The 26,638-nt window shown below is 38.2% G+C and overlaps 1 protein-coding gene and 2 pseudogenes across 3 annotated transcripts; 2 read left to right on the top strand and 1 right to left on the bottom strand.

Annotated features, from left to right (window-relative positions):
- The first annotated feature begins 529 nt into the window (after positions 1–529).
- Positions 530–2,775, top strand: LOC113672788 (adenosine receptor A3). The gene has a single exon (XM_027189135.2). It carries the CDS (start codon positions 596–598, stop codon positions 1,523–1,525), a length of 930 nt encoding a protein of 309 aa, XP_027044936.2. The 5' UTR covers positions 530–595; the 3' UTR covers positions 1,526–2,775.
- A 4,460-nt stretch (positions 2,776–7,235) lies between these two features.
- Positions 7,236–16,950, bottom strand: LOC149042605 (uncharacterized; annotated as a pseudogene). The gene is made up of 7 exons (XR_016188822.1): positions 16,887–16,950; positions 13,790–13,940; positions 11,596–11,887; positions 11,369–11,483; positions 9,774–9,810; positions 8,676–8,802; positions 7,236–8,249 (listed from the first exon to the last, which is right to left on the bottom strand). The product of XR_016188822.1 is annotated as an uncharacterized LOC149042605 (transcript).
- Positions 16,637–18,659, top strand: LOC149042604 (uncharacterized; annotated as a pseudogene). Its single transcript, XR_016188639.1, has one exon. The product of XR_016188639.1 is annotated as an uncharacterized LOC149042604 (transcript).
- The last annotated feature ends 7,979 nt before the right edge of the window (positions 18,660–26,638 follow it).

The following is a 26,638-nucleotide window of genomic DNA, read 5'->3' as shown; positions in this document are numbered from 1 at the left end:
CCAAAACTATGCAAATTATTATCGCTAGAAACTTATTAATTATTGAAAGATGTCTTGAGGTGAAGCGTTTCTCTTCCATTTTAATAAAAAACTTTTAGAACAAATGACGTCGTCCGTTGGTCTGTTACATACCCGTTTTGTTATTATCTTGAATACTCTTTTCATTAACCCCTGGGACGAAGAAAGGTATGGGGTAGCCCTTAAAAAAAGGATTATGTTAACACTAAATTGAGCCAAAATAAAAATTTATGAAACTTAAAATGTTAATTTACCTTGAGATTTAAATAGGTTAAGTTCGAGAAATTAAAAAACCTTACAGCTACGCCCCAGTTGTAACGTATACCTAATTCAATGGTAATCATAGAAAATGAAGTGGCGCTCAAAGAAACTTAGGTTCACGTTTCACTTTTCATCCACATTCAATTCAACGTCATGATTTCGTTTATGTTTGACAGATGTTTGACAGATGTTTGACAGAAAATTGAACAAGTAAAATTAGACATGTAAATAAGGTTGAATAGGGGTTTTGAATGAAACTGCATGCGTATTTTTCATTAGGCCAACCAAAACAGCATTCGTTGTTTAACTCAAAAGAATGGCGATCAAAAATTTCACAGCCGAAAAAGATAGACCATGGTATGAAAATCGGTACTGCTCTGTAGATGTTTCTGGCTCGATACACTTCCAGTTAACGTGTTTTTCGGTGGTCAACATATTTTTATCCGTTACGGCTCTTCTAGGGAATAGCATGATCTTGGTTTCTCTTCAAAAGGTATTTTGCTTTCATCCGCCATCTAAAGTCCTATTACGTTGTCTGGCAATAACAGATCTTTGTGTTGGTATGATAGCGCAGCCTCTCTTTGTGACCTACTTGTTATCTGCAGTGAATGAACACTGGGACACTTGTCAATATGCTTCTGCTGCTATAACTGTAGCTGGGTACACGTTAAGCGGAGTATCTTTGTTGACGTTGACTGCAATAACCACGGACAGGCTTCTCGCGTTGCTTTTGGGCTTGAGATACAGACAAGTTGTAACGCTGAAAAGAACATATTTTATTGTAACTATATTTTGTCTCGTGTCCTTTTTCGTCGGAGCAACCTACTTTTGGAATTCAGTCTTGACATTATGGGCCAGCTCCACAACCGCATTATTATGTCTGGTACTCTCGGGCACCTTTTACTCGAAAATATTCCTTGCACTCCGACATCATCGAACTCAAGTGGAACAAACTGCTCGTCAATCGAGCTTAACAATCCCACAGAACGTAGTTAAGTATCGGAAGACCCTGTCTGGTATAATTTGGGTGCAGTTGACTTTAACAGTTTGCTATATACCATACGTGGTGTGGGCAACCTTCTTCCTAAAGGATGAGAAGCTATCTCCATCTGTCGTCTTGAGCAAATATTTTTCACTAACTCTGGTTTTCTTAAACTCGACACTAAACCCATTTCTTTATTGTTGGAAGTTAAGGGATGTGCGACAGGCTGTGAAGGAAACAATCAGGCAGAATTTTTGCTGTTAGTTGCTTATCTGCTTGAAGAATTTTCATAAAATAATGTAGGTTTTGTGTCTGCCAAGAACTTTCGAAGTGTCCATTAATTATTGCTTTAGTGCAAGGTATTGGAACACAGACTCAGGTAACTTGTGAATTTTATTTTGCGATAAAGCATAGTACTATCAATCATTTTAACTCGCGTGCTATCAGTCAACTCCAGTTGATTGACGGATGTGCACGACACAGCATCGCCCGAAACAAAGAATTTTAGTTCTTGTTCTAAAGATAAAAATTGTCACTTGCTGCAACGGCTCCTAAGTCAATATCGAGAAAATAATTCTTTCTGTATTAAAAACTGTGAAATAATTTATTTTCTAACAAAATGTTATCGGCTGATGCGAAGAAGTTAACCGATATGTTCTATATTACGCGCCACCTGCTTCCTTTCGACAATCTTCTTTAGTTAGCTCTTGAAGTGTACGTTCGTTAAAAAAATTTAGTCGCAGCAAAAAACAAAAGCGGTTCCCTGGTTCGTCTATTCTATCTTTATCTCCACTATCTCCACTATATTCATTCATTATTGTGTGCGCACATTTAGTTGCAAGCATTTTCTGTCGGAGAAGTGTACTGGTAAGTTCCAGAGCAGCAAAGTACAAGATGATTGTTACCTTACCTAAACAAATGCTAAACTGAACGTTTGATGAGACTCATTCCGTACTCTACTTTCCTTTCATTTCCCAAGGTCGTGATGAAAGATCTCGTAACACAGAATTTCTTTAGAGTGACTAGAATCTCTTTTTTGGTCCACTAAAACCTTTAAATCAAACATTCAGGTCACTAGAGTAAAGGAAACTACCGCCAACGAAAGAAGTTCTTCAGTGTTTGTTGAACTCCTTGTCAGCCCTTTGGGAAAACTCTTGAAAACATTGTGGAGCAATTGTGATGTTAGGTTATTCATTTTAAGCTCGTCTGCTTTAAACTTTTTTCTACTAAAATAGAGAAGAAATAGCTGAGACATCAATTCTTAATGATTCTGATGCATTTATAAACTAAATAAGATACATGAAAAAATTACTCAGTTCAGATAGGTTAAGATAAATGTAGTTTTCAGGTAAATCAATGCAGAAGTAGGTTAATTCAGTGCAAGGAAGTAACAAAGCAGACTGAACAATTCCTTGAACTGCTGAGCCAGAATTTGAACTTTTTTGCGCCTTAAAGATGTGAAAATATTATTGTATATTAATGTTTTGATCGAACGCGGTTGTTTTGACCGAACGCACAATTTACTCGCAGAGTTTGAATAGATTATTTTTGCACTTGATGCACGCCCTTTGCTTCTGCATAATTGTGATAAGCTATCTCGAATTTTTCATTTATACTTTTAATACGTAATCATATGATTTTCTCGTGCAATTTGGACTAAATAAGCACTTGTAAATTTTTTCCAAGACCACAAATTGCACTCGCTCTACAAGCTCGTGAAATTTTGTTGGTCTTTGAAAAAATTTACCCGTGCTTATTTATTCCAAATTGCACTTGAAATCATGTGATTACCTTTACTTAAAGAGCGCATTGTCCCTTGTGCGCTTTACGGACTGCAGATTAGTTTTTTTGTGAGGAACTTTTGGAATTATCCCCAATTTTTTAAAGTTTTTGAGACAAGCCTTCACTACGAAATCGGGAGCTACGTTCCCTACTCTTTGGGTTTTTAACGTCCCAGCTAACCTGTACAGTAAAAATGCACGAGCTAGGACCTACGGTTTGTCATCCTTATCCGACAAGATTATAGAACGTCTAACCAGTTGCAGAAGACAAAGCTTTATGAGAGCATGTTTATTTTTAGACTCTGAGTATTGGTACGATCTGGGGCTCGAACCTTCCGCACGCCAGTGTTGCGCTCTACAACCTGAGCTAACCAGGCGGCACATATATAAGAAAGTCAAGTAATTATTAGAGTGTGTAACAGAATAGAATTTATCTGTCCACTTCACATATTGAGATCCTAATTGGGGTTATCGTGATACGGGATATTTGGTTAATAATTATAGGGATACGGGATACTTCAGGAAAAAAACATTTCGAGTTACGAATATTGATAGTATGGATTCATGGATATCGTACCAAAATTGTAGGGATACAAGCTACAGGAATTAACGGAATATGGGATCTTTAGGCCGTAATAGGGTACGGGATCTTCAGACCCCCCTCCCTCCTCCCTTCTCCCCTAAAACGGCCAGGGCCCCTATGGATACCAGCCTCCTTGCTAAATGGGCTACCCTGGTTAAATAAAGTCATTTATTTACTTGCTATTTGTTGTCAATATACAAATGGGAGCTTGAATGAAAACGCGGCATCCAGGTTAAGAAATGCAATAAAAAAGGCCTCCTGCTGCTTTGGTGGTCGAACGCGAGCTCAGGGGGTACTCAATGTAATAGGCAATTTGATTTGACTCTCTATTGTTGAGGTAGCAATAATAAAACACAGACAATTCATAGGGGTAGAACCCGGGTTAGATGTCATTTTTTTGCTTAGCATCAAGGGCTGCTTAGTTGAACGCTAACACTAGGAGACACTTATTTAGCAGTTTTGCTTTGCTCTCTTACTTCGGTGTTTTGCTACACAAGTATATTTTATAAGATTCAACACGGCGGTGTATGGTGTAGTGAGGATTCAAGTGATTTTAGTCGGTTGCTATTTACTTTATGGTATAGTTAGCGCTTTGTGGTTTAACAAAGGAATGACATCAGTTGTATTTCCCGTAGCCCAATGTACAATTACTTTAGTTTATCTTAAATCATCATTAAACCATTTTGTTTACTGTTGGAAGATTACCGAGTTCAAAGAAACAGTGAAAGAGACACTTCAACAATTACTATTCAGTTCCTACAGAAAAGAGTTCGTTCACCTGACTTTAGTTACAAGATAAATCCTAAACGAAGGAATTTTAGAGTGTAGTTTGATATTATGTAACCCTCTTTTCTTATTTGTTTAATCAAGCATATCTAGATATATTTTCGCTCTTCATATGTTATTAAAGAAGTGTTCATTCAGTCACCTTCAAGAACTCGTTTACACTTAGCACTTAAAGATAAGAATTTCGTCACACGTGATCATAGCCAACTTTCCAAAGTCAAAATTAAAACAAAATCCTGATGAACAAAAACAATGTAATTTAAAATTGTAAATGTATTAAGGCTTGTTGTTGTTGTTGTGTGTACTTAATTTGTGATCTAAGGTCTACTTGTTCTGATTTATTGTGAGCTAGTCATGGATGACTTTTTGGATGTCCCGCAAAATTGGATTGTAGTCGAGGACCAATGGAATTTTTTTTTTTTTGCTGGCTTGACCTTTCTCCTCAAAAGTTCGGCTCTTGGTATACTAAGAGCTTTGTCGAACTGTTTATCGACAAGCTCCGCTGGATAATTTTGCGATTTCAAATACGCTTTGTATTCCTTACATCTATTTTGTAAAAAGTCGTCAGTAGAACAATTGCGTTTGATCCTTAAAGCTATCCCAAAGGGGACTGCTCTTTTGCAATGTACGGGGTACATTCCATTAGCAGTACAGTTGGAGCTCTGAAAAACGCTCACAGGAAAGTAAGTACTTCAAATGATTAATAAAAACTTGAGATAGCAACGGGACGATAAAAGTATACCATCCAATTTATAAGTACTCTTCGAAAGGCCTTCTACATTCTTCAAAAATAACGTCATCTACATCGATCGCCCAAAAAATCACAAGAAAAGACTCGAAGTCGTTTGTACAATCTTTTCCTTTTTGAAAATAACTTCCTTCCATTTACCACACAACTATTTTAAGACTTTGCCGCTTCCATCTAGGTTACAGAGGGAAAATTTACAAGAAAAGTTGTCTCAAATACTCGATCCATTGTTGTTTTCCAACGTATCTTGCTGCTTCTTTTCTTTCGCGATTCCTGAGCTGAAAACCGACGCAGGCACATACCAGCGGTTTCTCGCATCAAATTAAAATTTACGGAGCATGCGCAACAAAATGCCCCTCTGCTATTTGCAGTAATTGTTCCGATCCCAAAATGCTGGGTAGCGCGAAAACAAAACAAAGCAAAAAAAATCCTATTAACCATCCCTCGATATAACATTTTGGTTGTTTTTGCAAATTCGTTAAATCAACCCTAGATCACCCTCGATGTAACTAACAAATTTCCCCAGTCCCTTGGCACTTCGTTAAATCGAGTTTTCACTGTGTAAACATTTTTAAAGCTGGAAGAGATAAGGAAGTGAATTATATAAACCCTCTTAAAATTCTTACCGTAAACAACACTGTTAAATTTTTTTTATAATCTCAAACTTTGAGGTAGATCTTTTGGAGCTCAAAATGAAAAGGGACTGTGCCAAACTTCTAAGCCTCTCTCGTGCTCTCCAAACTTCCCGCTTGCATCCGTAACTCGATATACGCACGCTAAGCATAACCAATTGATTATGAAATTTGAAGGGATTTTGTTTTGGGATTGGTTTGTGATGTTTAGAATGGTAGTAGAAGGAATAAGACATTGAGGTGTTTCCTATTCAGTTGGAAGTTAATTAGATTTTGGATTTAAATTCAAACAGGGAGAAATATATTTTTTGCTTTTTTATGCTTTATCATGGTTTGTTGACATGAAAAAGTAATTGTAATTATTGCTTTACAGATGTCTTCGTCACTACTAACCTCCATAATTAATTTTCTTTTAAAATATAATGTTTTAATAACTTTATTCCTCTCTCTACATATCATTTACTGTTTCTGGAGCACAATTGAAGAAAGCAGGTTATAAAGGACTAGTTACTTGATTCAATTAATTATTTGAATAAGTGAGAAACATTTGATGTTTTCACATGGAACAGGATGGTCCAGCTGAAGATAACTCTGAAAAGAAGTGAATTCCTCGGCTGTAACAAAGGTGATTCATTGGGAAACTTGAGCACTCAGTAAATATGACTTGGCCTGTAATTCTGATGATTACAGTTTGCTGAGGTAGTTAGAATGTCAGTCCCTATAGAGGAATATATCTTCCATATGACCTCTACGGTCATATACCAGGACAGGGATAACTGAAACAGATGGATGAAACCTTCAGATCGGAAGTGCGCACTTGAAATTGTCGTGTGTACTATACACTTACATTGAAATGGTCTGGATCTCTTCTCGTTTTTGCAATCTATTGAGACATTAAAGGCTTGCAATGAATTGATAGACTGTGAAATGAAAGCTCAGCAAGAGTAAGGCATCGCGTTTGAAAGTAAACCACCAGATCCAAACAAACATTTCGCTTCGCATGTACCCATTTTCAGATCACGTGACATCACCATGCAATTTAGCCGATTAGGTATATTACACCATAAACTAGAGTTCATTCGCCATTCGCTATAGATTTACAGATAGTTTAAATTTCCACCTCGGTGGTCTAGTAGAAAGTTGTTACCACGCCTAGCGGACCCCGAGTGCAATCTGTTACAGCGGAAATCTTAAGATCTGTCTTTCTTATATCTTCCTCACTTCAAATGAGGAAAGGCTGAGTGCTTTAATTTCCCTTATCATTAGTGAAAATTGAAGAGGGAGTATTATATCCAAGCGATAAGTCTTTTCAGAGGAATCGGGCAAGTTATCAGATAAGTATTCCGCCCGAATTTTTCATTTTTAGGCTTATTCGTCAGGCCAGTAAGCCCAGAACTGTTCAGTCACTGGTGTATCCCAACGAAGTCAACGAATGATACAGCTGTGGCAAGGTAGTCTATTTTATTGAAGTGTAGTTCCATCATACATGTACACTTCGGCTTAAAATCAGAACCGTTCTTCTCCAGTTCGACCCTTTAAAGATTAGAGTGATAAAAAAAGACAATCCAGACGCAAGGGGCGAGGTTATGATCCTTAAACTTCTTTCTCCTCACGTGCACATTATGAAATTTTAAAATGATATAAGTTTAACTGTTGCCAGATATTAATAATTGTGACTTAGAAAAAATTTATAACTTTCAACCGGGATTTCTATGACTATGTAAGCTACAAACATCCTCTTTTGATCAACCAAAGTATCAGAACGCTGTCTTGTGAGGTATTGTAAACGACACATTTTTGTTATCTAAAATTTTCAGGTAATCAGCAATATACAGTCGCACAATGATATAAGTCCACATCTAAAGAGGTGTTTTTGAAATTCAGATGAATCTGTATCTTTGTGATTCACAGATCACTGCTTTCATCTCCTACTGTTCGTCTTCACTGTACCAAGATGTATCCCATGGCTTTGATGCTTCTTACTCCATTATCTGAAGACTGGACGGCCTCGTTACCACACGTGTTGTCGTAGTCGGTACTCCTGCCGTACCAAATCCTATCCTTGATCTGCACATGGAACAGTTGCTCTTGTCGTTACCAATGACACCAATTCTGGCTCTCGACGTAGAACCCCAAGTCCAAAAGACATTGAACCCTCCTTCTCGCATTCGTGTTGTAAAGAGGCCTGTGAACCAATTAACTTCTTCCATGTGTTACGACCCAGTGAGGTGGCTCGTTATTGCCCATCAGCGATCAGTGAATAAAGAGAGTCAGCATGCTTGTTGATAACAATGAAATTGGTCTGATTGTCAAACTTCATACCGAGACAAATCTTGGAGAAGGATGTGTTCCAGTAGGTAGGTAGCTTTGTTTGCTGTGTGTCAAACCCAGTTTGCCCCCCGGGAAGGTTGAATTCCTTATAATCACTCTAATAATGCCTTTGATAATGAAAGGTTTGCTGAAAAAGAAAAAGTAATTTATTCATTTCTCTTATGATATTTATTTGTTCAACAAACTCAACCTATTCTATTTTTCGTTCATGCTTTGAAGTGCAACTTTCAAAGGGAAGCTTGAGTTAGTTAATCTGATGTATGGTGATAGTTAATACTATTCATATATTTATCACATACCATTAGTCACCATCATCATCATCAACATGCTTTTCTGGTCGTCGGTAGGATTGTTGTTGTTGTAGTTGTTGTTGCTGCTGCTGTTCGTTTAGTTTCTAATTTTTTCTTTGATTGATCGAAGTTTTTTTTAAGTTTTAAACAATGATCATTATTGACTGATACTTTACGGCACATTATTGTAATATTTATGGCTTTACCAAACATGGTCCTAATGAATATATTCATAATAGAAACTGAAACGTGTTAAACTGCACCTTTGTGCCGTCAATCTTCATAACTGGTGTCCATCCTCCATCTCCACATCCAAAATCACCCATGTGACAGAAGACGGGGACTGGTTTGGAGTCCAAACGGAGGGTGACTAGTTGACTGACGTCAGACCTATTGAAAGTAATAAACAGCCTGAACTGACAAATTGAAAAAAAAATTAATCGTTTTAATTTAAAAAGTCGATACAGTCATAGTTTATAATACAAAATAAAAACAAAACAAGGAATTGTTTGGTTGTTACTGCAAAGATATTTTCTGTGTCGTTAAAATGTCAGCCTTCTCCTTCCCGCCCAAATACCCCGATCGGATATGCGTCCAGTCTTTCCCTCTCGACCTTCTCGAGCGCTGGCACAATGTTTTGGGTATCCCCGAAATTTGGTTATACCCGTATTCAAAACACAATTGTTTGGGTATCCCCTCTGGGAACACCCAAACTCTAAAAGTGAATTTAATAGGGGACTGGAGCACAATGGCATCGGTACTTTATTTAAGTTACAAAATTAAAAGACTAAATTGTTCAAAGAGCTTTTCATATCTCAGAGATTCAATACTGCCAAGATATTTGTCCTAAATTGTAGTAAATTTCTAACAACATTGCAAAGGTCACTGAAGAGGTAAAAAAATTTTCCACACACAAGCATGGTAAACAAGTCAGACAGTTGATTATACACAGACTCAGAGCTAATCGAAAAGTGGAAGGTTTCTTTCATTTTCTTAAACGCAAAATTCTAACAATGAAGTGAATAAACGTCCTTCCGTACGATTTCGATTTCACTCAAAAAGACCACTCGTTTTTTCCACTCATGTTACAGTCTCACAGCAAGCCCACAATCCTGCAACACAAAAAGGACAGCACGAAGGCAGTGGCAGATAGCAAAGAGTGTTTAAACAACCTTGCATGTATTATTTGTTACATATGACTTCACAGTTGAGCTTATCAAGTGAGAAGTTTGCAGATAATGTCATTAGAGTGGTTGTGACAATATCACTTACAGGCAGTACAATAGTAATCATGTCAAATGTTTTACCTGATGATAATTTTTGAGTTCAAATGATATAAACATATTCAGAAGGAAACTAACCTGTAGACATCATACAGTTCCATGCAAGACTTTAAGGCTTGGGAAAAAAGGAATTCGTGTTTTTATTTTTGTAATCAAATTATTCATCCATTTATCTAGCTCTATTACATCTAGAGTAAAATTTCCAGCTACTTTAATCCATATCCTACGAATAATAAGTACAGCCTGTTAACTCATGATTTTCCACATCACTTTCATGGATGGTTCGCCTTCTCAGAAAAACCTTCTATGAGAAACAGATTTTTTTCTATTAGCCCGAAACTTTCTTTTGTAGGGGTCAACCTTTTTTATTGTTGCTAACTACATTTTTATCAAAAAGATTTTCTACAATCAGCAAGTTTAGTAGATTATCATTAGTAAACATGCATATAGACCACACATTTGAAAAGTAATGTTCGCACGTGTAGGTTGGCTGGCTCATCGATCGTTCTGTCGCAATTTGTAATAAAAATGTCGCACTTGTTAATAAAACTAACTGTCGAAATTTGGGAAGGATGATCAGAGGGCAAGTAGAGACAATAAAAATAACGAAATACTATTTGGCGACACCTTGCACTAGATAGAGCTAGAGGAAGACAGACATGCATATATCAGTATAGAATGAGTCCATGCTTAGCATGCGTATGTCGAAATATGAATGCACGCGGGAAGTTTGGAGAGCACGAGAGCACTGTAGCTTCTTGAGTGCAGACAAGTTGTGCTGGGAAAAGATGAGTTTAATGTAAGTGTGTCGAGTTTACCAAGTAATCGTGTTCTACTCGAAAACTATGAATAAATAACAAGGCGAAGACGACCAATGAATATTTGGAGACCAAATCTGTATCCAAAAAAAATTGGAAATTTTTTGTTCGAAAGCGAAAAACGAACGAATTTTTTGCATGTAGGTGACCGCATAGTAGACATGGTGGATTCAGCACTCTTGAATCGTTGTTTACGGCCAGAAAATTGCGTAGGTTTGTCTTGGAAATTTTGAAAATTCTGAAATCGTATGGTTTTAAAATTAAAATTAGAACTTTCTTTTGAACCGGCGCTGTGCAGCAGATTTACCCTACTGGAATTGTTGTTTAAAAGAATTTATCATTAGAAAATTGGGTAGCTTTGTGTTGAAAATTCTGAAATTGGTGTTATTTCCAAAGAAAATCTTCCATTGAACTACACTTTTGGGATATTTTAACACTTCAAAATAATAAAATACCGTTAATTCTGATGAAGAGACTCCAAATTGCAAAGTCTCACTTGGAATTCAGAAAACTCAGTTTTGTTATCAGCCATAATTCACACTCCGTTTAAGAATGAAGAATCGTCAACTCAAAAACTAATTTCTTCGCTTGATAGAGCTACATTCTCAATACATTTTCAAAACGAGTATTATTTGACATATTCTCTTCTCATTTTGAGCTCTAAAAGGTCTATTTCAAACGGGATAGAATGGAAAACTAATTCTGAAAGTTTTAAAACTCGACGGGAACTATAAGCCTAAGTGAGATTGCACACGTCATGTGGTAGATGCACGGCCCAGCTGCACGTAAGGATTTTTACCATGGTAGCTCCATAGGAAATAGCTGGGACTCATGCGTGCGTTATGTCATATTTACCTTTCTCACAATAGTCCCCATAGAAACCTTGTTCACAGCGACAGTCGTAAGAATTGTATTTGTAATTAGGGATGCAGATTCCCCCGTTTAGGCATGGCGAAGAAGAACAATGAGACTGGAATAAACAGAAAGTATCTTTCGTAAAGACCATGAAATACCTGGACAGTACTTTTGATGAAAATCTTTTTAAAATTATCAGCTGCAACTGCGTTAGAAAGAGTTCTTACCTGAAAAGACAAATGCTGCGAACTCTTGTTTTCGTTGTAATTCCCGGCGTCTCTGTACTTATCAGAGGACACCAATTCGCACCAAAACTCTCCATTTGCTCCATTGGAGGCGGCCATGTTTATCGCAAGGCACAAAGCGTTTCTGACACATTCAAATGTACAATCTAACAGGTCGTACAAAATGAATAGCCCCACTCGAGGTGCGGTCAAATAATGGAATTCTTCTCTTGAAAAGTGACGCTGGTTGAATGTCTTCCCAACAGGATCAAGTCTTGCTTCAAACTGTTTATTTCTGAGGTGATTAAAACGAGGAAATTTAGTTTTATTTAAATGATATGCTATTTTACATGAATTACTATTTTCCAGTCGAATTGCGATGGACAGAGGCTCTTGCTAGTCTGTACAGGTCGAAGTCTTCAGTTAACATTTGGCATAAGTGAAATATATTAGCCAAGACCCTTCTCGTATCTGTACTTTATAATTTAAAACAAAGAATAGCGTATCCAAGAGACACTATTCTTTGAAAATGAATTGTTGAACTCGGGCCGATGCTGGGTGCAAAAAAGGTGATTGCCTTACAAGTGACCAATAAAGTGGGATTTTCCCTCGGTTTCTCTTTCGCGTTCGCGCTCCAGAAGCCCAATTTATTAGTCAGACAGCTGCAGTGTGATAAACTAAGTTTGAAATGCATATGTTCTTGGGAGAACGCTTTGCTTGGGAACATTTCCTTAAAAGGAAGACGATTTCTAAATCAGTTACGTTATTTGGCAAGGTAGAAAGCAAACATGAAATTTTAAGTAGCGAGGGAAGTTTTAAGAATGCCCTCATAAAGGAGACCACCTGAATGCTAAAATATCTTATCTCAATTAGCTCTTTATAAAATCCTTTTATGCATGGTTTATTCTAATCTTCTCCTTGTATAACTAAGCTCGCAAATTTCATGTTGTTTTAAACTGGGACGAGGATGGTAATGTAAAATAACGTTTCAGCAAACGATGCAAAACAGGATCAAATCGAAATTTTGTTCAAATTAAAACAGGTGCTCATGAAGGTGCATGGAAATGCGACTGATAAATATTCTTACCAAAAAGCACTGTTTTAAATCCCAGTTTTCCGATGATCTTATTTGTAATTTTTGACCGATGCAAGATTACAGAAAATTGAAATTTACTCTACATTCAACCGCTATAAGAGATTATAAGAAGATAAGGAAGGCTTATATGTAAAAGATATCGTATAGCTTGGAAACGTAGTCTTTTTGGAATAAATTGTGATCTAGCGTGGGTATCATTTATCTTCGTCATGACATTTTGGGAAAAAATCACGTGTAAAAAATGTCATGCACGTTTTTGGTTTTCGATTTTTTCTTCTTTTGGAAGAGCCCGCCTCATCTACGGCTTCTGTTTAGAAAGGGATCTTGGTGCTATAAAGGAACAAGAAAAACTCGTAGAAAAATTTGAATGAGACCTAACAAATGATAATATATTTACCTGAAGAACAGTTAGCTGCTGTGAAAAAAGAAGAGAAGAGAAAGAAAATAAGATGACGCTTGAAATCATCAGACATGATGGATGGCTGAGGTACTTGGTGAAGTTTAGCTTTCCATCCGCTCTAAGTGTCCCATTAAAGTCGCTTTTCAAGTTGTATGTACATTCAAATTAAATGTAGAGGAAAACGACTGAAGTTTTCGTCTGGTTTTTATTTACTTCTGGGTACACAATGAAGGATAGTTCCCCTTTAGCTTGTGCTTTAAATCTAATTTTCAACTGTTCAAAAGAACTTGGCGCTTATTGGCTCTCTATTAGGTTCTTGCCAATTTATTGTGGCCAATCAAGTTCGAAACTTACCCCTTTACAGGTTAAGGTCTTGCGAAAATTAAAATTCGCCGCATGTTTAACAGCTGTTTTACTTTAAATTGGTTTTATTTTCGTGTGGAAGCGTGAATGGTTGAATATTCACGTGGGATGTAATTTGTGAATCAAAATGGGTATAAATTACACTCAAATTAAATGTTGAGGAAAACAACTGAAGTTTTCGTCTGGTTCTTATTTCCTTCTGGGTGCACAATGAGGGATAGTTCCCCTTTAGCTTGTGCTTTACATTTAGTTTTCATCGGTTTGAAAGAACTTGGCGCTTATTGGCTCTCTATTAGGCTCTTGTCGATTTATTGTGGCCAATCAAGTTCGAAACGTACCCCTTTACAAATATAAGACTGTCGCTAGCACTTAGGGCCTTTGCTCTTGTGTTTAAAAGGAAACTCGAGAGGGAAAAAGGTAACTTACGATTTCCTGGCGTAGCTCCTTGATAAGTTTCTTCAAGCTTGGCATGGTCCGTTGCTGTGAGATCTGTAGATAGAAAAATTAACGATTAACGATCTTATAGCTAAACAAGAATTGCCGGCCACTGCTAAAAATATCATCATTACTACTCCTAGAACTTCATGTATTTACTTTTTACCTAAAATCCACAAACCTAACAACCCAGGTCGACCCATCGTTTCTGCCTGCAGTTGTCCCACTGAACTAATTTCCAGCTATTTAGACAAAATTATGGCACCTATCGTCAAAACTCTACCGTCTTACATTAAGGACAGCCAACACGCACTTGAAATTTTTCGTGACTTTAGTTTCCTCGACCAAAACAAACTTATTTTCACCATGGATATAACATCTCTTTACACTGTCATTCCCAATGACGAAGGTCTCCGGGCCCTCAAACATTTTTTTGATCTACGCACTGTTAAAGAACCTAGCTCTGAAACACTGCTCCGTCTGGCCGAACTAGTACTCACACTCAATTGTTTTTCATTCGGTGGTAACTACTACAAACAAACTAATGGCGTGGCCATGGGTACTAAAATGGGACCCAGCTACGCCAATCTCTTTGTAGGTTTTATCGAACACCAATTTTTTAGCCAATACCACGGCCCAAAACCTCAACTCTACGGCCGCTACATTGACGATTGCATCGGCGCTACCTCCTCTACCAAGGAGGAGCTCACTCAATTTATAACCGCCGTCAATTCCTTTCATCCGGCTCTTAAATATACCTGGCAAATTTCCGACACTTCTTTGGCTTTTCTAGACATTAAAATTTCAATTGAAGGCAACGGCTTATGTACTAGTGTTTACTACAAACCTACAGATTCACATAGTTACTTGTTGTATTCATCCTCACATCCATCACACGTCAAGAACTCCATACCTTTTTCACAGTTTCTCAGACTTCGTCGTTTATGTAGTGACTACTCTGATTTTTCCCAAAAATCAGAGGCAATGTGCCAGTTTTTCGATAAACGCGGCTATCCTGTTTCTGTCGTTCAAGCGGGCTACCACCGTGCCCAACTAATCGATCGACAGGCAGCACTACAAACGGCCGAGAAGGAGAACACTGACCGCATTCCATTTACTCTTACATTTCACCCTCACAACCACGCAGTTAAATCTATCATTCTTAAAAATTTTAAATTACTCCAAAACGATTCAGAGACTGGCACTATCTTTTCGCAACCCCCACTTATTTCATTCAAACGCGACAAAAACATAGGCAACTTTTTAGTCAGGAGTTCATTTCAAACCTATGACCAATCTGGAACTTTTAAATGCGCTCGCTCACGATGCAAAACTTGTCCTTTCATTCATAACGTAGAGAAAATATCGGGACCCAAAAGATCCATTAAGATCATTGATCACTTTACGTGTACCTCCCCCAATGTTATTTACTGCATAACTTGCACTTATTGCAATAAGTTATACATCGGCGAAACAGGAAGACGACTGGGTGACCGATTCCGAGAACACCTTCGCGATGTGGAAAGAAATGACAAGGACGCATCCAAACCAGTCGCTAGACACTTTAATCTTCCTTATCATTCTAAACAGCATATGGCAGTTTGCGGCCTTTCCTTACATCTAGGCAGTTCGGAAAGCCGTAAAACACTAGAACAAAAATTTATATTCCAAATCGGCACCCTTAATCCCCACGGAATCAACGAGCGCTTTTCATTCAACTAATTTATTCCTGTTTTCTCGTCACCACATTCCCACCAATGGCGTAGCTCCACTTCCTACATATAAATCCACACACAACCCACAATTCCTCAAATGGCTCTGACGAAGGGCTAACGCTCGAAACGTCAGCTTTTTTACCCTTTACGGTGGCTAATTTACGTTTTCAACCCAGTTGTTAACATTAAATTACCTACAATCACAGAATAATTCGGTGGAACGATACACTCCTGAACCCAGCACTTCTAGAAACGTACGCTCGTCCAATTCAACAAAACGGTAGTCCATTACTCAACTGTTTTGGTTTTATAGACGGAACAGTACGGCTAATTTGTGACCTGACCAAAACCAAAGGATTGTGTACAATGGGCATAAGCGAGTACATGGTCTAAAATACCAATCTGTGGTACTATCCCATGGTATGACAGCCAAAATGTATGACCCAGTGGGTAATTTTATAATTGAAGTAATAAATCTGTGTGGTTGAATTTTAAAATTTCATGCCAACCATAAACTACAATATCACTTATGTTGATCTCATTTTAGATGGCAAAAAGCATGATTCAGCCATGTTGGTCGATTCTGGTCTTCTTGATGAGCAACATGCGTTCTAACAACAAGAGAACCAATGGCTCTCTATGGCGACCCGGCCTATCCTCTGCGTGTTCACCCCCAGGTACCTTACCGAGGCGCAGGAATTACACCACAAATGGAGCTATACAACAAAGCCATGAGCTCTGTTCGCATGTCTATCGAGTGGCTTTTTGGGGACATTGTAAATTATTTTATATTTTCAGACTTTAAGAAAAATTTGAAGATCTCACTTTGTGCAGTTGGCAAAATTTACATTGTGGCTGCCACTCTGCGAAACGCCTTAACCTGTATGTACGGCAACTCAACTTCAGAGTATTTTGCTTTACACCCTTCCACTATTCACGATCATTTTGCTTGATCAGGAACACATAACCTTAAGTCTTAAATCAAGTTTATTTGATCCTTAACATGAGCCGAAAGACTTTTCAGTACCTATCATTAACCTCACGAGTCAAGTTATCACGGATGCTACCTTACACTATTTACGTTATGGACTCAACCATAGTTTCATCGACAAGAATCGGCACGTGAAACTTAACCTCCTGTCGGAGTTTGAATTTCTCCTTAACCAAGTTAGCTCAAGCATTCCCGTTGGCCAGCATGAAGACTTCAAACATTTCCTTCGCGTTCATTCTAACCTCTTCCACCAAAACATTTTCAGCACTCCTGATTACACTTACAAAGTCTTACAAGAACTAGCAACAGATCCCGACCTGGTCGTCCTCTCTGGCGATAAAGATTCATCTGTCGTCATTATGCAACGCGCCGACTACGTCAAAAAACTTGAAACTATGATCGAAGAAGGCATAGCTAACGGGAAATACGTGGTGACTGAGGACAACACACTAAAAGACCTCAAATCTTTTCAAGACTTTCTGACCCGAAACTTCAAGTCATCTCTGCCACTGAATAAGATCAAACCGACATCAAACCAGCCTGCCTTCCTATATGGGACGGCCAAAACCCACAATTCCAGAACCCTGAGCAAATTACGAAGGATAATCTGAAACTTCGACCAATTGTCAGCACTTGTGGAACCTTTTATTACGAAACCGCCAAGTTCCAAGCCTCTTACTTACTTCCTCTCACTGAGAATGAATACAGCATCAAAACCACCACCGATTTCGCTGAGCGTCTAAGTAACAGAACTGTTGATGACGATGAAGTATTGGTCTCATATGATGTGTCCTCTCTCTTTACTGAAGTTCCGCTCGATGAAACCATTGACCACATCATTCATGAAATCTACACCAACAACAAGTTACCACAACTCAGCTCAAAGTTACTCTTCAGACGCCTTCTCTGTAATGTCACCAAGAACACAGTTTTCAGTTTTAATGACAATCTATATAAACAAATTGATGGATGCGGCATGGGCAACCCACTATCTCCAGTCCTTGCAAACATTTTCATGGCTAAATTAGAAGCTGACGTAGTCCGACCTTTCAACCCACCATTCTATGACCGGTATGTTGATGATTGTTTCTCTAAGAAGAAAAAGGACGAGCCTGATGCTCTATTTGAACGGTTAAATCGCTACCATCCTAACATTGTTTTCACCGTCGAGGAAAACCCCGACCACTTCCTCGATACTGCCTTTAGTTATACCAACAAGTTCAATTGCAGCGTCTTCAAGAAACCGGGGAAACTACCAACACATTGGAAATCTGAGGTCCCTACCAAGTGGAAAAGGAATTGCATCACTGGCGCACCCCATAGAGCCAAACGCATCTCTACCGATTTTGACAAGGACATAAAAACTCTAGAAACTTCTTTCATCAATGCAGGTTATCCGAAACGTTTTATTTCGCATACAATCAACAACTTTCTAAACGACTCGTCACAAGATGACAACTTAATTCCGAATTTTCTCTTCGAAGAACGAAAGAAAGTTTTCATCAAGCTTCCTTTTCGCGGTAAAAACGAAAAACTCAGTAAGACGTTTATTGAAAAACTAAACAAGTTTACTAATTTCAATTTCATCTTTATAATCCTGTGGCAAACAAGGCAAATCAAAAGCCTCTTTAACAACAAAGACAAAAACACTCACAGATCCAAAGTTGTTTACAAAGGTGATTGCTCTTGTGGCGTTGATTACATTGGCGAGACTGTGAGAAACTTAGCAGTACGAATTGCGGAGCATTCAAATCCTGCTCACACCTCTGAACCTGCAAAACACCTGCGGGAAAACCCATCAAATTCTTTCACTTGGCGTGTTCTCTCCTCAGCACAAACATTCCACAAGCGTAGGATCGTCGAGGGACTAATGATCCAACAATTCCGCCCCAGTTTGAACAAACAAGTTATTTTTTATGTCTCCAAACTTTTCCCATCGGGAATTACATAAGATATATATGTACGTGTGGACGGTCATCTTTTTAACTCTGATGATGGCAAACAGCCCAAAACGTTTGGTTTAAACATTTTAATTTTTTTTTTTAAACCTTTTAGCCTTGTATATAGAATACAAGTTTATTTGAATCAGGAAGTCTGAACATGAAGCTGATATAACATGGAAAACCTAACAATAAAATAAAAGCTAGTGTACAAAACAAAATCAAGAGACATGTACCTGAAATTGCTGAAAACTACATTCATCATAGTACAAAATCAGGCAATGACTTAGTTTTGTTGTTTTAGAAGTTTTATGATAATTTGAGACTACTACTGCAGCATTAGCGTGAACATTGTCTGAAAATTTTGCATTTGTTCTTGTTGCTGTTTAGTTTGCTGCGGCATGACCTGCATCAAATCGTGATGTTGCTTTTTGGACTGCTCCTCCTTCTTACTTTCAACCTCTAGTCGCAGCTCCTGTAGCTGCATTTCTTTCATTTTCCATTTCTGCATGAGGTTGTTCTTTTCTCGCAAATATGCCACCGTGTTACTACCACTTCTTGACGTTTTGCTCTTGCTGCTGTTTCATTCTCTAACTCATCTTTTCTTTGTCTTTTCTGTGTCCCGCCAAGGTTCTCTAGAGCTCTGTATCTCATTTCCGCTGCTTTGGCACTATCGACTTTCTTTTTGTCATTTTGCGCTGTTTCTTCAACCACAACTTCTTTTTCTAATATCTCCTCAAGTGCTTTTTCAATGTCACTCCGTATCAAGAAAAGCGGATCAACTTAAAGTTAAGCAGGCTTTGTTTAAAAATTAAAAATGACCGTATATGGCTACTTTGGAACAATGGCGGAAACAGCTTTAAAATACACGCGGGATTTTTCAAAATTTCCGATTATCATACGAGCGGCAGATTTAAACCATCGGCAAAACTGATGATAAGACAAATCCTCCCCGTGGGGGTGATTCTAGTAAATTTTTTAGGATGTAAATAGTCAAGGTGGGGTGGATGGTGGGGCGACTGTAGCTTTCGTATCTGAAGTAAAGAGATGTCACCGTTTTTCCTTTATATTGCTTAAAACTGGCGAAAGACATATTCAATTAGAAGCTCACTGTGCGATGCAAAGGTGATGAGAGCATGTATAACCTGGTATTAACGTCCGAAGCCTACCACGCCGTTGAATCATGTAGAAGACTATCGTCATTTGCTCGATTGTTTAATGTGCGTGTATTTAAATTTCGCGCTGCATGAATGACATTTTGTTCCTGATGTGCACAAAAAGGTTCATATTCTCCTTCCTTTAGCGTGTGATTTAAACCTGGTAATGCACGCGCGTCGCTAATTCATGTAGTTTTACGGGTATCATTCTCTTTCCGTATTTCAATTCAACGAAAGGAGTTAGAAAAAACTATGGCGAGTGGAAATAGTCGCACACGTTCGTCAATTTCTCCCATTCGACTCGGCTGTTCAATCCGAGTATGTTTAAATTTCGCGCTTCGTAAGCAAGAAAAACTGAATAATCTCCTCACAAAATTTTTTTTTGTTTACACAAACCGACATCTAATTGATACCTATTCATCTTTTTGTGTGTTAGCAGGAGGTCAGATTTTTTTCGCAAAGTCATGTTCTGCCAGTTTCTTTCTTTTTATTTTGCTCAACAGGTTACGTGTATTCAATCACGTTACTGACGCTGTCAGATTCGTCTACCAAATTTTAGGGCAATCAAATTTCGCGCTACGAAAGTTATCCTATTTTCTTAGTTTGCATAAAGCGCTGCGCCGTCGCCTCCCAAAATTTTTCTTTTCGCGCTATAAACCGCCTCCTAACAGAAACTCAATTGAAATCCTAGCGTGACAATTTAACGTTAAGGCGCTTTGAAACACTAGACGAATTTAAAAACAGGTAATTAAGTGTTAACAACTGAGTTGAAAATGTAAATTGGCCACCGTAAAGAGTAAAAAAGCTGACGTTTTGAGTGTTAGCCCTTCGTCAATCGCTTAAATTACCTGCTATACTCTCCCACCGACGCAGCGCCACAGTTTCTTTAGAGACATAACCCCTTCAGTCCACTCCATGCTGATTCTAAAGATAAAACTGCAAGCAGAACCCTTTTTTGTTCACCAAATATGCAAGACACTTTCACAAACAAAATAATCGAGAGATTATCATTTACTAAGCGTAATTCGCGTTGAGTTTCACCACATTTATTGTTAATTATTTACTCCATAATGCGCAAAATATTCGAAAATTTTTAAAGATGTTTTACAAAAGGTCTGTAATCAACGCACGTTTTGTACGAAACGGCAAACTAGTTTTTTTGTTGTCGCAGACAACACAGCTACGGCGGGAATTTACGGGGAACGGCTATCGGAAGTAGGTAAACACACATTCAAACTTCCGCCCGCCGTCGTAGACATCCGCCGTCCTCGGATCTTAAGGTCCCTAATACCGCTGATTCGAAACACCTCTATGTCGATAATCCCTGATGACTGCATTTTGACGGTTTTCTTTGTGTGCTTATTGGTGCAAATGAATGGTGTGGTATGAATGTTGTGTAATACTTTGATCTCATTGGCCAAACAATCAGAATGTATGGCGTAGCTTTGGAACTCTATACGAATCAAATTCTGCCGTTTTGCTTCCTTTTGCCGGTTAGTACCCTAAAGACTTCGCCTTCCTGATGTCTCTTTTGCCCGAGTTATTTGTTGGTCTAACTTTCACTTTTTTTAGATGGAAAAATTCCCCTTTCTATACAGAAATAGCCTCACTCAGCTGATGAAAATAAATGCTGAATGAGGCAATTTTGGTTCACGGTCGTTTCGATACAAGTCGTTTGGTACAAATCGAAGTCGATTCGTTACACATGTAAAGTCGAGTTAATACAAACTCACGTTACTTCAAGTCGTTCCGAGACAGAATATTATATTAGAGCGAATACAAACCTCAGTTGTAAATAAAACAAATGCATACCTCTGCGAACCGAATGAAACGACCGGACACCGCAATTTTCATTTGATTCGCAGCCGCTATTGCTGTTTACAACTCGCGCTACAAAATTTCGTGGGAAAGATTGCGCGTGGGATGCATCAGTTTAGAACCAGTCTCCCCTGGCATAAAAACCCTTTCGAGTCTCCTTAAATTTTATCAACACTTGTTGAGGTCCCTTCATTGTGAAAAAAGCTGCAAGATTTCCGCACAGCCCCCTACTTTATCATGCATAGAGTTCTTGGATAATATGGCGAAAACAATTGATTGCCTTTGTTTTAGAACAGTAAATGATTATGCAGATCTTTTTTTCCAACAACCCAACCGCCAAGAATGTCTATGTCTTGCAAGCTGCATCCAAAAAATTCCATTGTTTTGAAGTAAAAGGAGCACTCTTACGGTCTACGTCGGTCAGTCTTAGGTTTGACCACTTTCTTTTTTTTTTATTTAATGTAATTTTGTTTTACAACTTTCTGTAAAATATCACTGCTTTCACTGAATTTTCTGTGTGGTTATTAGTGTAACTAGGTTTATTTTAGTTACCCTTTCCTCGGGGTATAGTGCTGCTGCATTAGATGAGGAATACGTTCTCCTATGATGAAAACAAGAATAAGCTTTATAACTTCGATCTTAAAATTCAAAATTTCAGAAAAAGCTGGATGTATGGAAAGCAAGAAACTTTGCATTGTTTGGAAAAGCTTTGATCATTAGGTCACTAGTGCTATCACAGATAGTATATGCAGCGTCCAATGTCAACGTCCCCATCGAAATCAAACATGTAATCATAAGAGTGAGTTGTTCACATTCCTCGATCGGAAACAACAAAAGGGACAAAATTAAGAGAGAAAATTTGTATTTCCAACGCTTTTCTGATGGCATTTCTAAATTTCGCCTGATTGATCTCTGACATCGACAGTCTTAACATATCAATAACGCCTCTTTCGGAGAAAAAACTGTAACCTATTAATGTACTTTTTTGGAATGGATGCATTGTCTCGTGAGATTTTAAGAAATCACAGTTGGTCCGAATTACAAACAGAATACTACGTTTGGCTTCTTTTTTGAGGTACTCATTGAGACAGGGGAATTGACTGGTATTTCCAAAAATGTGAATTTGTTTTGTTTAGTTTTAAAGTTTTGTTTTAATTTTTTTTTGTTTTGAATGTTTTTGTGACATGGAAAAGATAAGTTAACAAAGCCTGAGATAGGGGAAATCTCTATTCTGCTAATGAAAGTTTTTCCAAGAAAATTCAAGCGTTATATTAACGGAACTTTAGACTCAATTATGTGATATACGTAACTTATCAAACAATTGGTAAAATTGTTGTCCTATTGACGATTGTTAGACTTTGGTTCTCAACAGTTTTACTGTTACCGTTACTTTTAATTCCACTTGAACCTTACATAAGCCGACTCGGTATCGTTTGTAGGCAAAACGAAAGAGCGCGTTCCTCGATGTTCTACATCACCATTTCTCAAAAAACAGTTATTTTAGGTGCCCTTTAGTGCGTTATTATGAATGTGATTTTTTTGAAATTAAAACAGCGAACGTTAGCCATAAGCGCGTCCGTTTCTGCGTGTTAGTCATTTTTATCCATGACAATAGTAATTTGTCCTTTGTTGGTTGATAACCTGTTTCCTTGCCGTTTTTTCAGCTATTAAAACGTGACCTTTCGGCGATGACATGTCACCATCATCAAATAACGTGCAAATGAGAAAAGATTACTGATAAGGTAAATTTATACAAGACGAAAGGGTGAAATACATCATTAAAGTGAGGAGACCAAAAGAAAGGAAGAACTTATTATGGAGTTTGTTTGGAGTTTGGAGCATTGGAATTTGTTTGAATGTTCGAGGTTGGTATCTTCTCTGTAATAGGCCACATTTCATGAGTAAGGCACACAAACTTTCCACGGCGTTTCTTGTTATAACATAGTTAATAAATTCATCGATAGCCGGAGCATGCTTAAAGATCCTATTTAGCACACTTATGGCGACAGCAAACAATTATTTCGAGATTGAAAATTGGCGACAAAGTGCCCTCACAATATGGCTGCGAGTGTTGAGATTTGCGAGATGTTTTTTCCGTTCCCTCCTGACTGGAGATGCACCGTAAGGTCTTCTCAGTGACAACCAGTTTTTCAGAAGGATACTGGATTTATAAAAGCAATAGACGTTTAACACTTAAAAGCGACAAAAAGGGGCTTTGGAGTGAACAATGAAATCTGACAACTTTATTTGGATTCCATGCTTCCTTTAGCTGAACTAAATAGGAAAGTTGCTTTTTTTTATCACTCATTCCGAGGTAAATGAGTAGTTTACATAAAGCGCATTTAACTCTATGTAGCTTTCCTGTCTTTATAACCCGTGGAGGAACGAAGAGACCTGGGAACCAGCGCACAGAGAGTGCAGTAATGATTCCACGTGCGTCTGTGCAGCGGGTTCCAATGGAAAGTTCTGCGAGCAAAGTGAGTAAAGTTCCGGTAAATTTTAATTTATCAGTTACAAAATAAAAGGATAAAAAGAAACATTAAATTTTGCAGATTTTCAAACCATGTTTTCACGAGAGGATTGCCCTGCTCCAGTCTCCCGCTCTTCGGCTTGCTTTCGTCTTGAGCGTACCCCTCGCTACGCCCCGTGATTAGGTTCACTCTAACTTACTTCAAAACAAAGTTTTTGTGAATGTTCTTTCTTTTGCCCCATATACTATCTTAGATGTCACTCTTAGCCTGGATGGATCCTGGATAGTTGTTGTAGCCTTAAAAGGTTACAATGGCAAGTATCCCAGTCGTAAACACCGATCGGAAATTGATTACATTGAGATGGCAAAATGTCAGACGGATAGTACCACAAGATTTGTAGCCACGGAGTTCAATGGCAAGCTGATGCTTACGACAGACAATGGGAAGTATTTGTCGAGAGTAAGACGTGGAAATGTCGATTATATTGAAGCTTCCAAGACACATCCTGATACATGTATTTTCAGCCAGTTTACAGTACATGATCAATCAGATGGAATCGTAGTATTGCAAGCAGACAATGGAAAATACTTTAGTTTAATCGATCGCAACTCAAAAAACTCTTCTGAGGCAGCGAGGGATAACACTGATTCTTTCTGCAGATTGGCGTGCTTGATTCAGGAGTAGATCGAATAAGACTCTAATAACGATTTTCGTGCGACCCCCATTATTTCAAAACTCGGCAAACTTTTAGTCGACACGTGTGAGAATCAATCGCTCTGACGAAGGGCTAACGCCCCATACGTCAGCCTTTAAACTCTTTACGGTGGCTAATTTACGTTTTCAACTCAGTTTTTAACACTATATTACGTGCGAGAATCGTTTGACTGCAAAAGATTAAATTTTGATCTTGAGCGCTCTGAAGATAGCCGGTCAGAGCATAGAGAAACTGTTTTCAGCCACTTAAAGTGATGAAATTTTCGATCAGGTATGAGTGATAGGAAGGTTTTTTTTTCGCAAGAGAATCTTAGCAAAAGAGTCGATCAATGTCGGCCTTTCTAGTCTCACCCAAAGTTGGTTCAAATCATTGTATTGTAACTCCTGAACGTAGTGTGTTTTCACGAGTCACGGTCGCAATTTGCAAGGATGATTGCAGGTAAAGAAAGCATTGACTGATAGTACTTATTGTTTCCTCTGCAGATTGCAGCAGGTTTGATTTCGGAGGTGGAATCATGCACTCAGTCGTTCAGCAAAGTAGTGCTTTTTTCGCGTCCATATCGCAACAGTTAAGCTAACCATTTATGCTATTATTCCTTCCCAATTCAGGGCCACATATTCGACCAATGCTGAAGTTTCTTCTCTTTATCATTCTGCGGGTCGCATGGTACTAGAAGAAGTGCTTTTGCTGGAAAACAAACTTCTTCAAGCTTCTCTTTTGTCGACGTTTTTTCCGCTGGTTCGTTTCAGCCTTTTTTCGAGGCTGTCTTGCCTGGAGTATTCCCAGTACTGCCAAAATGCCTTCTTTTGCTCATTGCTGCTCAGGCTAAGTCAGAAATTAACAATTATTAGTCAAATCTGTTACAGTTTCTACGATACTGAAAGGCTATGTTACCGACTTCACGCCAGCAAACAAACACAGCATACAATTTCGCAAATGAGAAACCGTTCACTTCAAATGCAGTTTTTGGAGAAATGGCGAGAGGGGTGCGATGTACTTAATGATTAGTCCTATCTGTGAGGAATGTAAGGTGTGCTTTTTGGTCAGGTGCAAGGAAGCAAAAAAAAAAATAAAATTAAAAAAAAAAGAATGGGATGCGATTCACAAGGAATTACACCCTTGAGTATAGGTCCTCTCTTTCTGCAATCACATGGTAAGCCAGCCATGTTGGAAACGTGTAAAAATAGTGCACCGCAGTCATAGGCCACCACCTCATGACAATAGGCTTTCCTTCAAAAACTCATTAATAATTCATAAGCCCATTAACCTATCAAATGGTAGATAATACATCACGTGCAGTGACTTTATATCGATAAACCTCATCCTTATTAGTATGCGGTGTTTTATCAGATATAAAGACACTGCACGTGACTTATGAATATTAATTAATTATCAACAGAAACTGACACAACAAATGGTGGGAACATATTTAATGTTCTTTCAACAAATTTCACACAGTAAATTTACTTTTGCACCAAATTAATAATACAGTTGTGAAATACACATCTGGAAAAATTCTCTATTCCATTAGTACAGTAATCTGGTAAAGGCATATTAGACAATACATCATCTGAAACTTCGAATTCAAGATCAGTTGGATCAGTTCAGATCAGTTTTTCTCGTATGCTAATTTCTAACGTTCACAAAAGCATAATTGTTATGAACTCTCTTGACACACGCTTTTCCAAGAATGTTTTTGAAGCCGTTCAAAAAACTCGCAGCACGTGTTTTATCGGGTCAAAAACCACTCGGCTGCGCCTCGTGGTTTTAAACCCGATAAAACACTCCTGCTCGTTTTTTAAACATTACGTAAAACAGCTTTGTACCCGCAGTAAGGTCCTTACAGTAGCTCTTGGCGATGACCAGGCAACTGCAGATCCACTTGCTGCGGGCAACACAAATAGGCGTCCGCTAGAACACTGTTGCAATTTCCGTCCGTCAATTT

This window comes from Pocillopora damicornis, chromosome 7 (assembly GCF_964200805.1).
Source record: "Pocillopora damicornis chromosome 7, jaPocDami1.2, whole genome shotgun sequence".
Classification (NCBI taxonomy): Eukaryota; Metazoa; Cnidaria; class Anthozoa; order Scleractinia; family Pocilloporidae; genus Pocillopora; species Pocillopora damicornis.
This window is presented reverse-complemented; position numbering and strand designations above follow the sequence as displayed.

What these genes read in the sequence shown, in the direction of transcription:
- LOC113672788 (XM_027189135.2), top strand. Translation starts at nt 596, where the DNA reads ATGGCGATCAAAAATTTCACAGCCGAAAAAGATAGACCATGGTATGAA.